The sequence below is a fragment of the Arvicola amphibius genome, chromosome 8, assembly GCF_903992535.2.
Source record: "Arvicola amphibius chromosome 8, mArvAmp1.2, whole genome shotgun sequence".
Lineage (NCBI taxonomy): Eukaryota > Metazoa > Chordata > Mammalia > Rodentia > Cricetidae > Arvicola > Arvicola amphibius.
Window position 1 is genome coordinate 64,574,526 of NC_052054.1, and position 13,693 is coordinate 64,588,218.

The 13,693-nt window shown below is 37.0% G+C and overlaps 1 protein-coding gene across 3 annotated transcripts in view; it reads left to right on the plus strand.

Annotated features, from left to right (window-relative positions):
• LOC119820522 (zinc finger protein 345-like) overlaps nucleotides 1-7,891 on the plus strand; it is a 28,315-nt gene extending 20,424 nt beyond the window's left edge. Inside the window, exons 6-7 of one of the 3 annotated variants that reach the window (XR_006020861.1) lie at nucleotides 789-5,139; nucleotides 7,236-7,891. Coding sequence is in view for 2 of the 3 variants with exons in the window: in XM_038338935.2 (XP_038194863.2) it covers nucleotides 789-2,731 (1,943 nt within the window). In the remaining variant the exon portion in view is untranslated. Of the gene's footprint in view, nucleotides 1-788; nucleotides 6,758-7,235 lie in introns of those variants that run through there. The other 2 variants (XM_042055508.1, XM_038338935.2) reach the window with 2 other exon arrangements.
• The last annotated feature ends 5,802 nt before the right edge of the window (nucleotides 7,892-13,693 follow it).

Consider the following 13,693-nt stretch of genomic DNA (forward strand, 5'->3'; position numbering starts at 1 on the left):
CTGGCATAAATAAGGGAAATTCTGATAATAATAGCCATAACTTTATGTTTTCAGTGTTCCCTACTAGAGCACCCAATGCTATATACTGTGCAATCTCACTAACCCCCTTATTTAGTTTTTAATCCTTACTTGAGGATTAAATATTTGAATTTCAAAGAATTTCAAAGAAATTGGATATTTGAAGTAAGGACATGCATTTTATTTTTACTGTTGGATTAAGCTATTTACCTATTTCTAATTTTTAAAAGATGAAGAGACTTTAAAATAGAGAAAGAAATATTAGCAGTGTGCATATTGTTGTTTATTTTTTACTTTTTCTGAGATATGGTCTCTAGTCCTGGCACAGCATGATTTTAATCCTGTCACTAGGGAGGCTGAAGCAAGTGAATCTGGTGAGTTCCAGGCCAGCCTGTGTTACACAGCTAATGAAGGCCACACCGTGTGACTCTCTCAAAAATATAAGCAAGGAAAAAAGAGAAGCACTCTCCATATGATCATTAAGAGCTCCTTTCTCAAAGTACATTTTTGCTCCATCACCTATTTGTTCAGCCTTCTGAAAAGTATGAAGATTAGGTAAAAATGTGGTCCTTGTGGTTTGATTGGAGATCAGAGTAAAGATCCTTCTGAGCATCCATTTAATGATAGTAAAACACAAAAGGCCTCGAGTAAGAGTTCTGTTCCTAAGATTTGCTAATTTATTTGTCTTAAAGAACTTAAGGATGCATCAGTTATTGAATCTGTTTAACCAAGAATAAGTCCTTATTATCCCTAATTGTGCTAATTTTCAGAGAACCATTGTATATGTGGTAAATATGAGAATGTCTTGGATCAAGACTCAAAGCATGCTGTTCATCAGCATATGTATATTCAAGAGAAGTCTCACAAATGGTATGATCCTGGCAAAATGGTTCATAAATCCTCCCAATGTATAACTTCTGACACAAGTGATACTACAGAAAGCTGCAAGAATTATGGAAATGGTAGTCACGGGGATACTTCTACTGAGTTATCAAACCTAAAGAGACATGAAAGTAGGAGCACCGTAGAAGAACAATACAAATATAAAGATTACAAGAAGTGTTTAAGTTTGTGTTCCACAATTACTCAATATCAACGGATCGATACTAGAAAGAAAGAACACAAAAATACAGAATGTGATGAATTTTTTGACTCTAAACATGAGCATACAATTGAACAAATCCATAGTGGAAAGAAAGCATACCAGTGCAGGAAATGTGGAAAGTGCTTCCGGACCTATTTGAGACTCAGTAAACATCAGAGAACTCATCCTGGAGAGAAGCCCTATAAATTTATAGAATGTGATAAGTCCTTTCTGAATTTGTCACACCGCAAAGTACATTACAATATCCATCATGGAGAAAAACCCTACAAATGTACAGAATGTGGCAAGTGCTTTTATAATTCATCAGGTTTTAAAAGACGTTGCAGAATCCACACTGAAGAGGAGACTTACAAATGTAAAAATTGTAGAAAATCCTTTATCTGTTGCTCTGGTCTTAGAAAACATCAGAAAATTCGTGGGAGAGAGAGGCCTTATAAATGTAAACAATGTAGTAAGTCATTCTATACATTGTCACACCTTGAATACCATTGCAGAACCCACAGTGGAGAGAAACTTTACAGATGTAATGAATGTGGCAAATCCCTTTCTACCTCCTCAGGTCTTAGAAAACATCAGAGAATTCATACAGGAGAGAAAATTTACAAATGCAGTGAATGTGGCAAATCCTTTACCTTCCGCACATCTCTTAGACTACATCAAAGAATTCATACAGGAGAGAAACCTTACAAATGCAATGAATGTGACAAATGTTTTATCCAGAAAGTCAACCTTAGAACACATCAGATAATTCATACAGGAGAGAAACCTTTCAAATGTAGTGAATGTGAGAAATCCTTTACTGTTGGCTCTGGTCTTAGAAGACATCAAACAGTTCATACTGGAGAGAAACCTTATAAATGTAGCGAATGTGGGAAATCCTTCACAATTGTCTCAGATCTTAGAAATCATCAGAAAATTCATACTGGAGAGAAACCTCACAAATGCAGTGAATGTGGGAAATCCTTTATCTGGAAAGCTGATCTTAGAACTCATCAGAAAGTCCATACAGGAGAGAAACCTTACAAATGTGAATGTGGAAAATCCTTTACCACTGGCTCAGGTCTTAGAAGACATCAGAGAATTCATACAGGAGAGAGACCTTACAAATGCAGTGAATGTGACAAATATTTTGTCCAGAAAACCAACCTTAGACGACATCAGAGAATTCATACAGGAGAGAAACCTTACCATTGTAATGAATGTGGGAAGTACTTTAACACTGACTCATATCTTAGAATACATCAGAAAATTCATACTGGAGAGAAACCTTACAAATGTAGCGAATGTGACAAATACTTTATCCAGAAAGCCAAACTTAGAATACATCAGAAAATTCATACAGGAGAGAAACCTTACAATTGTAGTGAATGTGACAAATGCTTCATCCAGAAAGGCAATCTTATAACTCATCAAAGAATTCATACAGGAGAGAAACCTTACAAATGTAGTAGATGTGAGAAATCCTTTGCCATTGGCTCAGTTCTTAGAAAACATGAGAAAATTCATACTAGAAGAAACCTTACCAGTGCATTGAATGTGACTAATCCTTTATCCAAGAAGCCAGGCTTAGAACTCATCAAAGAATTCATACAAGAGAGAACCTTATAAGTGCAGTGTATATAGCAAAGTTTTTTCCCACCTGTAAGAAAACATCAGAAAATTCAAACTGGAATCCAAAGTTTCCATATTAAATAATTTGGCCTATAATTTATTCAAGCTCTGTCCTTATGGACCAATGCAGGGTCCACAAAAGAGAATCAGTATGAACATGAGAAACTTGTGGAAGCTTTTAAGTCATGTTCAAAATCTTAGAAAAAAATCAAGACTTTATATTGAGGAAAAATTCTGAATGTGTCACATTGTAGGAAACTTTTTTAAAAAACATTTTACTTTTTCAACCACAAATGCTTCATACTGAAGACAAAATGGGGAAGTCTGTAGAATGTGCTGTTGTATCTGGAGACTGAAGCATTCCATCCAGTAGGAAAGCTGATTAAGACAGGAAATAAACCATTCACAATTGCTTCAAGAAGTTTCTGAAACTGACAGGGTTCACTATGCTTAATTCCATTGAAGAAACTTATATCAGTCTTGCTGCTTCGAAGAGGCTTTGATGAGTTGAGCCAGTAAGATACAGTGCCCTTTAACATGTAGATATGCCTGTAGGTGTGTAGTATGCTGTGGGTATCCAGCTTTCAAAAGCTATATTTCATGCTGCCTTGGAGTTTTGTGATGGCAACTATCTTTGAGTAAACTTTACTCGTGTAACCAACTCCAGTCCTGTATTTATATAAGTAAATAACCCAGTAAAATCCATTGGTTCAACAAGATGGATTTCAGTTGAAAGCACACTTGGTTCTGTGGTCAGTTCCCATTTTGACTGATTGGGTTCATATGAATTTGTCTCTCCCCAGTCAGTTAATACAACATTTGCTGAATGTATTAATTGTTCCTCCAAACTTGTATGCCAGAAAATTAATGTTAGAGAGAAAGTATTTGAGTCTACTAAAGAAGGAAAGCTTACTACTCAAGTAGTAAGCTTCAGGCTTACTACATGGTTCCATTGAAAGGGCTCAACACAGACAGAATGTAGATTAGGGAGGCTAAGAAAGAAGGCCATTCTCCCCTGCATTCATGGAAGAGAGTGAGAGGTCTGCAGTGGAACACATGAAAATATATGTACAAACCTGTGTTATTGACAGACATCACCCAAACAGGGCGGTGTCTGTGCATGACTCTGAAATCATGCTTAGACTCCATGATTCTGTCAAGCTCCAGTGACCCTCAGAGCACTGCTGCCCATGGGTAAATACTGAACACCATTGTGCTAGCCTTGTGTCCTGTTGTACCTTAAAAATACCACTCTACAAGTCTAAACAAATGAATCAAATTCCTTTTCTTAAATCCTTTACATGATGCTAATATTGTAGACATATCAGAAAATTCAGCATTAAATAAAACTCAAGAAAATACTTTAATAAAAACATATTCAGCAGGCAGTGATGGCATATACCTTTAATCCAGCACTTGGGAGGCAGAGGCAGGCAGATCTCCATGAGTTCAAGGCCAGCCTTGTCTACAAAGCAAGTTCCATGACAGCTAGGACTTTAATACAAAGAAACCCTGTCTTGAAAAATAATAAAAAGACATATTAAGCTTAATTTCATGTATGAATCCATCCATATAAATATTAAGAGTCTACAGAGCTTCAAAAAGATACCTATGAACAAGAGAAGGTGTACATGCTCATATTCAGCTTAGAAATTCCCAAGGGTATGCTGGAAGATCATTTTGAAGTACTGAAAAAATATGGTGAAATATTTAGCCCAATTCCAAAGTACTATATTAGAGTATTGATACTGAAAACAGTAAGACTCAAAAATATTAGACCTTAGAAAAGGCGGCATGTTACAATGCACAAAACAATACCACTGCATAAATGTTTCATGGGTTTTAGTACAAAAGGATTGTTATATTCAACTAATGGGGAAATATTGTTTAAGAACATTTGGTGTTCTCAGTATTGCTGTTTGTTGAAACATGAGCTCAAATGGTTAGTACTACCTTTAATAAATTCAGGCTCAGCCGGGCAGTGGTGGCGCACGCCTTTAATCCCAGCACTCGGGAGGCAGAGGCAGGCGGATCTCTGTGAGTTCGAGGCCAGCCTGGTCTACAAGAGCTAGGTCCAGGACAGGCTCTAAAAAAGCTGCAGAGAAACCCTGTCTTGAAAAACCAAAAATAAATAAATAAATAAATAAATAAATTCAGGCTCTTGTTGGAAAATGACAATGTGATAATTTGTATCAATTGCTGGTGCTGGAGAATTGTCTGTATTCTGTCAATCATGTATTTTAATAAAACACTAATTGGTCAGGCAGGAAGTATAGGCGGGTCAACCAGACAAGAAGTAGAGGCAGGGCGAGGAGAACAGGAGAATGCTGAAAAGGAGGAAGAAATTCCCCTGACTACTGCCTAGACTCCGAAGAAGCAACATGTGATCTGCCCCGCTGTGAAAGGTACTGAGCCACATGGCTAATATAGATCAGAATAATGGGTTAATAGTTACAAGAGCTAATAAGTAGCCTGAGCTAATGGGCCAATCAGTTTATAATCTTATGGAGTCCTCTGTATGATTTTCTTTGGGGCTTGCCGGCTGTGGGGTACAGAGCAGGACATTAACCTCAACAAGCAAGACTGCCCTCATTGCTACATATTGCTTCTGTATATGGGCTGATTAATTTGAAACTGGGAACAGTGGAAACTTAAGGCTTCTGGACTGGCCCTTCACAATCTGGAGAATGCAACCAACTGGGCAGTATCCTAGGATGCCAATTTTTACTGTTCCATGGATTGAGGCTTCTCTGGTGACATTAGATGATTATCCTACCTAATTTATCACAGATTTCCAGTGGTAAATTGTAAACTTGGGCACAATGAAAATTTCTCCCTTTGTATCCCTCATACAACATTTATAAACACAGTTCTGGTGTATGATAGCAACATGTAGGGAGACTGGCTAGAACAGGTCAGGGCAGCCCGATAGCTGGAGCTGTGCCAAAGGTAGCCTGGATAGAGTAGGACAAATGGGTATCAGTGTGGCTGAGAAATCACCTGATCAGAGGAATGATGGGGAAATGAAGCAAAGGTTGTGTAGGCTTAGAAAGCTCATCAGCATTTGTGCAAGTGCATGGTGAGATCTACATTACAGGAGCCATGATACCTCAGCCATGAGATTATGGTCTGGAAAACCCAGCATTCCCAAGGTACCTGTAGGAGCTACATTGTTCAGAACCAAATAGAAGACACAGATGGAATTTCCATGTCTTATAGGGACAGAGAAAACTCCCCTCAGCTGCAGGACATACTGCTTGGCACCTGGGATACTTATCAACAATGCAGTAGAGGAAACTGCTACACAGTGGCACTGCAATGTTGGGAAACATTCATTGGGAATCTAACCAGAAGCTTGACTTGTATTTCTACCTCTGTGCAGGACACTGGCTCTCAAATTCTGTTCTGTATATCTTCACATGTCTGTAAAGTTTAGATCATATGAACTGGTGTTTATCAGGATTCTTTTCATTTATCTTATGGTTGCAAGCATAGTCACAGAAGAATAACCTGGTAGAGCATTTGCATTATCTCTTGTTTACAAACATGTTATTGTGGTAATTTAAATTCACCCATGATTTTTAACTCCCATATTCTAGCACTTCCCTATTCAAGACAGTGGAATTTGCTCCTGGGCCTGATATTCAAAGAGCAGTTTTGAATTAGCCCCATGAGGAACCAGGAAATATATGATTAAATATGAAAATATACTTATAAGCAAACACAAAGCATACAGAATAAAGAAAGAATATTAAGATATGCAAAGGAAAAAGACCAAGTAACATATAAAGGCAGGCATATCAGAATTACACCTGACTTCTTAATGAAAACTCCTAAAGCCAGAAGGTCCTGGGCAGATGTGCTGCAGACAAGACACTGAGAGACCACCAAAGCAGCCCCCAGATTACTATACTCAGCAAAGCTTTTAATCCATAGATGGAGAAAGCAAGATATCCCATGACAAAACTAGATTTAAACAATATCCATTCACAAATCCAGCCCTACAGAAAGTACTAGAAGGAAAACTTCAACCCAAGGAAGCTAACTGCACCCACAAAAGCACAGGCAACAAATAATCTCACACCAGCAAACCCCAAAGAAGGTAAATATACAAACACTAACACCAAAAAATAACAGGAATTAACAATTACTGTTCATTAGTATCTCTTAATATCAGTGGACATGGTGTGGGATTCTCCTCTGTATGCTGTGAATATGTTTTATTACCATTGGTTAATAAAGATGTTACTTTGGCCTATAGCAGGGCAGAATATAGCCAGGCTAGAAGAGAGAAAGAGAGAAAATAGGTGGAGTCAGAAAGGCGCCATGTAGTTGCTGAAGGAGAAAGACACTAGATCCTTAACAGTAAGCCACAACCACATGCTGATACATAAATTAATAGAAATGGGTTAATTTAAGATGTAAGAGTTAGCTAGGAATATGCCCGAATCATTGGTCAAGGAGTGTTGTAATTAATATAGTTTCTGTGTGATTATTTCAGGTCTGAGCAGCCAGGAAATAATTGACCAGGACCCTACTACAAAATGGCACAACAATGTGGGACAACTACATTCACATAAAACCAGGGAGAGGTTGGAAAGGAATTCTAGACACAAAAGAACAGAGTTTAGCAAAGCATCTTGGTATTGGCATTTTGTTTCAGATGGGCTGCATTTGCTCGCAGCATGCATGGGCTCCAATGGCTCCTTTAAAAGAGGTCTTCCTGACTCAGCATTGGCAGCAAAGACTACATGGGTTATTTAGGGGAGCATTCCCTGGTTTGCTGACACAAAAACCTCTGGTTCTATTGGGAGATGCATCCATGGAGCATTTGAATGGGTGTTTGAGCAGATTGCTACATACCTCCACAATGTTAGACTGGGCAAAGGCAAGAGGCAAAACAGCCTTAGTCCTAGCCATGCCTGCTTGGCAATTACAAGAGAAGTATTCCTGGTTTTCTGATCAAAAAAATGATTGCAAATATTACGGATTTGCACAAAAAAGACAGATTCAGAAGGAAAAATTCCTCTGAATGGGTTAGTGTGTTAGATAAATGTACATAGACTTGGGAGAGAGAAGAAAAAAGAATATAGTTATTTTTTAAAAAAGTAAATGGTTTTAAAAAATAATGTCTTTAAAGAGACAGAAAAGTAGGCCATATAAAGATGGAAAATACACAGTTTGGAATATGTACTTTGTTGTGTTTTCTTTCAGTTTTTTTTTACTGTGGATGAGCTAAGTACAGACAGATGTACAGGCTGCTAAGCTAAACCAACATATATATTTAAAAGGTATCTTGACTTCAAAATTTGAACATAAGGCTATGTTACTTTGGAAAAGAGGTTCTGCTTTTGTTTCCATAGAGGAGAGAAAGCTGTGGACTCCTTACTGGCTAATACGGTTTGATCATACAAGACCTACTGAAGCAATGGCCCAGATGGTCCAACATCCATGACAGCTTCAGGAATGCAGGCTGAGATGGACCAATCATACAGGATACCCCATAAAAGACCTATTAACAGTGCACCCAATCATCAGGTGGTAGTCTAGAGAACAATGCCCAAATTTCCTCAATTATTGTTTATAAATGTTTGTTTATGTTTAAAGGGGGATATGCCTTAAAGATGAGTACATTGCATTGCTGTATATCTTGGTTTATTGATATAAATTTAAGATATATATATAGATATATATAGATATAGATAGATAGATATATCTGCCCTCAATTAATTGTGTTTGTACAGCTCATTTTAAAATGTAATTTATAATTAAGAAATACAGGTTAGTAGATAGTCATCTATAATAGTCAAGTGTTTAATCAAGTTAATTAGGTTTTATAGATGCACAGAGATATATTTAAGGTGGATAGGTATTCTTCAAACCTTTCAAAGATGTACAGAATATGGCATTTACAATGTTTTAAGAACTTATGACTTTATATGACAATGAGACACATCTGCTTCTGGCAGCTCTAATCTAGTTCAAGAGGATAATGGGCATCAAAGAGGCTCTTTATGGAGTTTTTTTTAGCCATTTGGACAAGAAAATGCTCTTGCCTGGACTGCTTGATGGTATGCTATGTGAACTGGACATGCGAGACACACAGAAAAATGACTGTTGAACTTGCCTAAAGATGAGACAATCCTTCAAAGTTCATCTGCATGAAAGACCTGCAAAACATTTTGCAGGACACAAAAGAAAGCATCTGATAAACCTTGCCATAACAAAGCAAAACATCTTCAAATTTTCTGTTTCATGGAAAATTTAGCCAGATATTATGGGCCTGAAGTCTAAAGATGGATGCCCCAAAATTACAGAAAAACTTTGGGTGACTGTCCAGGTAGCAAGATGTCTCTGTCAATTCTAGCACTTTGGAAGTTGCTTATAATGCACTTCTTCTCTACTTAGGTAATATAGCCTTCTGAAGTCTTTGATGGAGTTGAAGACAAAAGTTATAATGTTCCTTAGTTATAAAAATCAATGAATTTAAATTCATAAAGATAGGATAAATAGAGAATATTTTTCTTAATTTCCCAAATGTAAAAGGACAGAATATTGTAACCATAATTCTTGCTTGAACTGTTTCTTATGTGTAATTTTAATAAGCTAAAGTTAAAACATTCCTTTTTATTTAGACAGAAAGGGGGAGATGATGTGGGATTCCCCTCTGTATGCTGTTAATATGTATAATTACCGTTGGTTAATAAAGAAACTGCTTTGGCCTGTAGAGGGGCAGAATATAGGCAGGATGGGAGAGATATAGAGAGAAAGTGGGCAGAGTCATGGAGACACCATGTAGCTGCCAAAGGAGACAGATGCAAGATCCTTAACAGTAAGCCACAACCATATGCCGATATATGTGTTAATAAACATAGGTTAGTTTATGATATAAGAGATAGCTAGTGATATGCCTGAATCATTGGCCAAGTAGTGTTGTAATTTATATAGTTTCTGTGTGATTATTTCGGGTCTGGGCAGCTGGGATATAAACAAGCAGACTCCTACTACATGGGGTCAATTCACATATAAAAAGACACAGGCTAGCAGAATGGAAATAAAAGCAGGATCCATCCTTTTGATGTATACAAGAAAAAAGCCTCAACCTCATTACCTCAGAATAAAGGGTTGGAGAAAGATTTTTCAATCAAGTGAACCTAAGAAATAAGTGGTGTAGCTCTACTAATATCTCACAGAATAGACCAAACTAACAGCAAGCAGAAGAGATGGAGAAGGACACTTTTTACTCATTAGAGGAAAAATCCATCAAGGTGAAGTCTCAATCCTGAACATCTATGTCCCAAATACAAGAGCATCCACATATGTAAAAGAAATATTGCTAAAGCATAAATTGCACTTCAAACACCACACACTAATAGTGGGAGACTTCAACCCGCCACTCTCCCCAATGGCAGGTCTGTCACACTTAACATAGAAATGAAAGAAGTAACAGATGTCATGACTCAAATGGACATAATGGACACCTGTAGAACATTCTTACCCCAAAATGAAAGAATATACCTTCTCAGCACCTCATAGAACCTTTTCTAAAATTGACTACATACTCAGTAGCAAAGCAAAGCTCAACAAATAAAAAAAAATTGAAATAATCACCTGTATCTTATTGAATCATCATGGTTTAATGTTAGAATTCAACAACAACACTAATTGCAGAAAGCCTACAAACTCATGGAAACTGAACAGTGCCCAATTGAATCACTCCTCAGTCAAGGAAGAAATAAAGAAATTAAAGACTTCCTAGAAATTAATGAAAATTAAGGTACAATTTATCCAAACCTATGGGACCTATGAAAGCAGTGCTAAGAGGAAAGTTCATTTCACTAAGGGCCTACTTAAAGAAAGTGGAGAAATCTCACACTAGTGACTTAACAGCACACCTTGAATGCTCTAGAACAAAAGAAGCAGACTCACTCAGGAGGAGCAGATGACAGGAAGTAATTAAACTGAGGGCCAAAATCAATAAAATAGAAAAAAACTATACAAAGCATCAATGAAACAAAGAGCTGGTTCTCTGAGAAAATCAACAAGATAGACAAACCCTTATCCAATCTAATCAAAAGGCAGACAGAGAAAGAACATCCAAATTAACAAAATCAGAAATGAAAAGGGGCATGTAACAACAGACACCAATGGCAACCAGAGAATGATTAGGTCATACTACAAAAATCTGTACTCCACAAAATTGGAAAACATAAAAAGGACAATTTTCTGGATAGGTACCACACACAAAAATTAAATTAAGTCCAGGTGAACACTTTAAATAGACCCACAAGGAAATAGAAGCTGTCATCAAAAACCAACCAATTTAAAAAAAAAAAGCTGTGGACCAAATGGTTTCAATGCAGAATACTACCAGAACTTCAAACAAGAGATAATATTTATACTTCACAAATTGTTCCACATAGTAAAACAGAGGGAACATTGCCAAACCCTTTTTATAAGACCACAGTTACCCTGATACTGAAAACAAACAAAGACTCAAGAAAGAGAATTACAGACCAACCTCCCTCATGAACATTTGTGTAAAAATACTCAATAAAATGATGGCAAACCAAATTCAAGAACAAATCAAAAAACTCATCCCCCATAATCAAGTACAGTTCATCCCAAAGATGCAGAGATAGTTCAACATACGAAAATCTATCAATGTAACCCACTATATAAATAAACTAAAAGAATAAAACCATATGGTCATCTCAGTACATGATGAAAAAACATTTGACAAGATCCAACACATATTAGAGAGCTCAGGGACACAAGGAATGTACCTAAACAAAATAAAAGCAATATACAAGCTGACAGCCACCATGAAATTAAATGGAGAGAAATTCCAAGTGATTCCACTAAAATCAAGGAAAAAGCAAGGCTATCCCACTCTCTCTGTATCTATTCAACATAGTTTGTAAGTTCTAGCTAGAACAATAAGACAAGAAAGATCAAAGGGATACAAATTGGAAGGGAAGAAGTTAAACTTTCACTATCTGCAGATGATATGACATTATACATGTGACAACAAAAACCTACCAGGAAAACCCTACCCACTAATAAATACCTTTAGTAATGTGGTAGGATACAATATCAACACAAAAAAATTCAGTAGCCCTCCTATATATAAATGATAAACTTTGAAAGAAATCAGAGAAACATTACCTTTCACAATAGCCACAAATAACATAGACTATCTTGAGGTAACACTAACCAAAGATGTGAAAGACCTGTTCTACAGGAACTTTAAGTCTTTGAAGAAAGCAGTTGATAAAGATACCAGAAAATGTAAATATCTCCCATGCTTTTGGATAAGAAGGGTCAACATAATAAAAATGGCAATCCTACCCAAAGTAATCTACAGATTCAATGAAATCCCCATCAAAATCCCAACATAATTCTTCACAGACCTCAAAAGAATAATACTCAACTTCATATAGAAAAAAAATCAGAAAAGCCAAAACAATCCTGTACAAGAACACATTAGAAAAATTATCCACTATGATCAAGTAGGCTTCATCCCAGAGATGCAGGGCTGGTTCAACATACGAAAATCTATCAATGTAATCCATCATATAAATAAACTGAAGGATAAAAACCATATGATCATCTCATTAGATGCAGAAAAAGCATTTGACAAAATTCAGCACCCATTTATGATAAAGGTCTTGGAGAGATTAGGGATACAGGGGTCATTCCTAAATATAATAAAAGCTATTTACAGCAAGCCGACAGCTAACATCAAATTAAACTGAGAGAAACTCAAGGCCATCCCACTAAATTCAGGAACGCTACAAGGCTGTCCACTCTCTCCTTATCTCTTCAATATAGTGCTTGAAGCTCTAGCAATAGCAATAAGACAACACAAGGGGATCAAGGGGATTCGAATTGGAAAGGAAGAAGTTAAACTTTCGTTATTTGCAGGTGATATGATAGTGTACATAAGTGACCTCAAAAACTCCACCAAAGAACTCCTACAGCTGATAAACTCCTTTAGTATCGTGGCGGGATACAAGATCAACTCCAAAAAGTCAGTTGCCCTCCTATATACAAAGGATAAGGAAGCAGAGAAAGAAATCAGAGAAGCTTCACCTTTCACGATAGCCACAAATAGCATAAAATATCTTGGGGTAACTCTAACCAAGGAAGTGAAAGACCTATTTGACAAGAACTTTAAGTCTTTGAAGAAAGAAATTGAAGAGGATACCAGAAAATGGAAGGATCTCCCTTGCTCTTGGATTGGGAGGATCAACATAGTAAAAATGGCAATACTACCAAAGGCAATCTATAGATTTAATGCAATCCCCTTAAAGATCCCATCAAAATTCTTCACAGATCTTGAGAGAACAATAATCAACTTTATTTGGAAAAACAAGAAACCCAGGATAGCCAAAACAATCTTATACAATAAAGGAACTTCTGGAGGCATTACCATCCCTGACTTCAAACTCTATTACAGAGCTACAGTATTGAAAACAGCTTGGTATTGGCATAAAAATAGAGAAGTCGACCAATGGAATCGAATAGAAGACCCAGATCTTAACCCACAAACCTATGAACACCTGATTTTTTATAAAGGAGCTAAAAGTACACAATGGAAGAAAGAAAGCATCTTCAACAAATGGTGCTGGCATAACTGGATGTCAACCTGTAGAAGAATGAAAGTAGATCCATGTCTATCACCATGCACAAAACTCAAGTCCAAATGGATTAAAGACCTCAATATCAATCTGAACACACTGAACCTGTTAGAGGAGAAAGTGGGAAGTACTCTACAACATTTGGGCACAGGAGACCGCTTCCTACGTATAGCCCCAGCAACACAGACATTAACGGCAACATTGAATAAATGGGACCTCCTGAAGCTGAGCAGCTTCTGTAAAGCAAAGGACACTGTCACTAAGACAAAAAGGCAGCCTACTGACTGGGAAAAGATCTTCACCAACCCCGCAACAG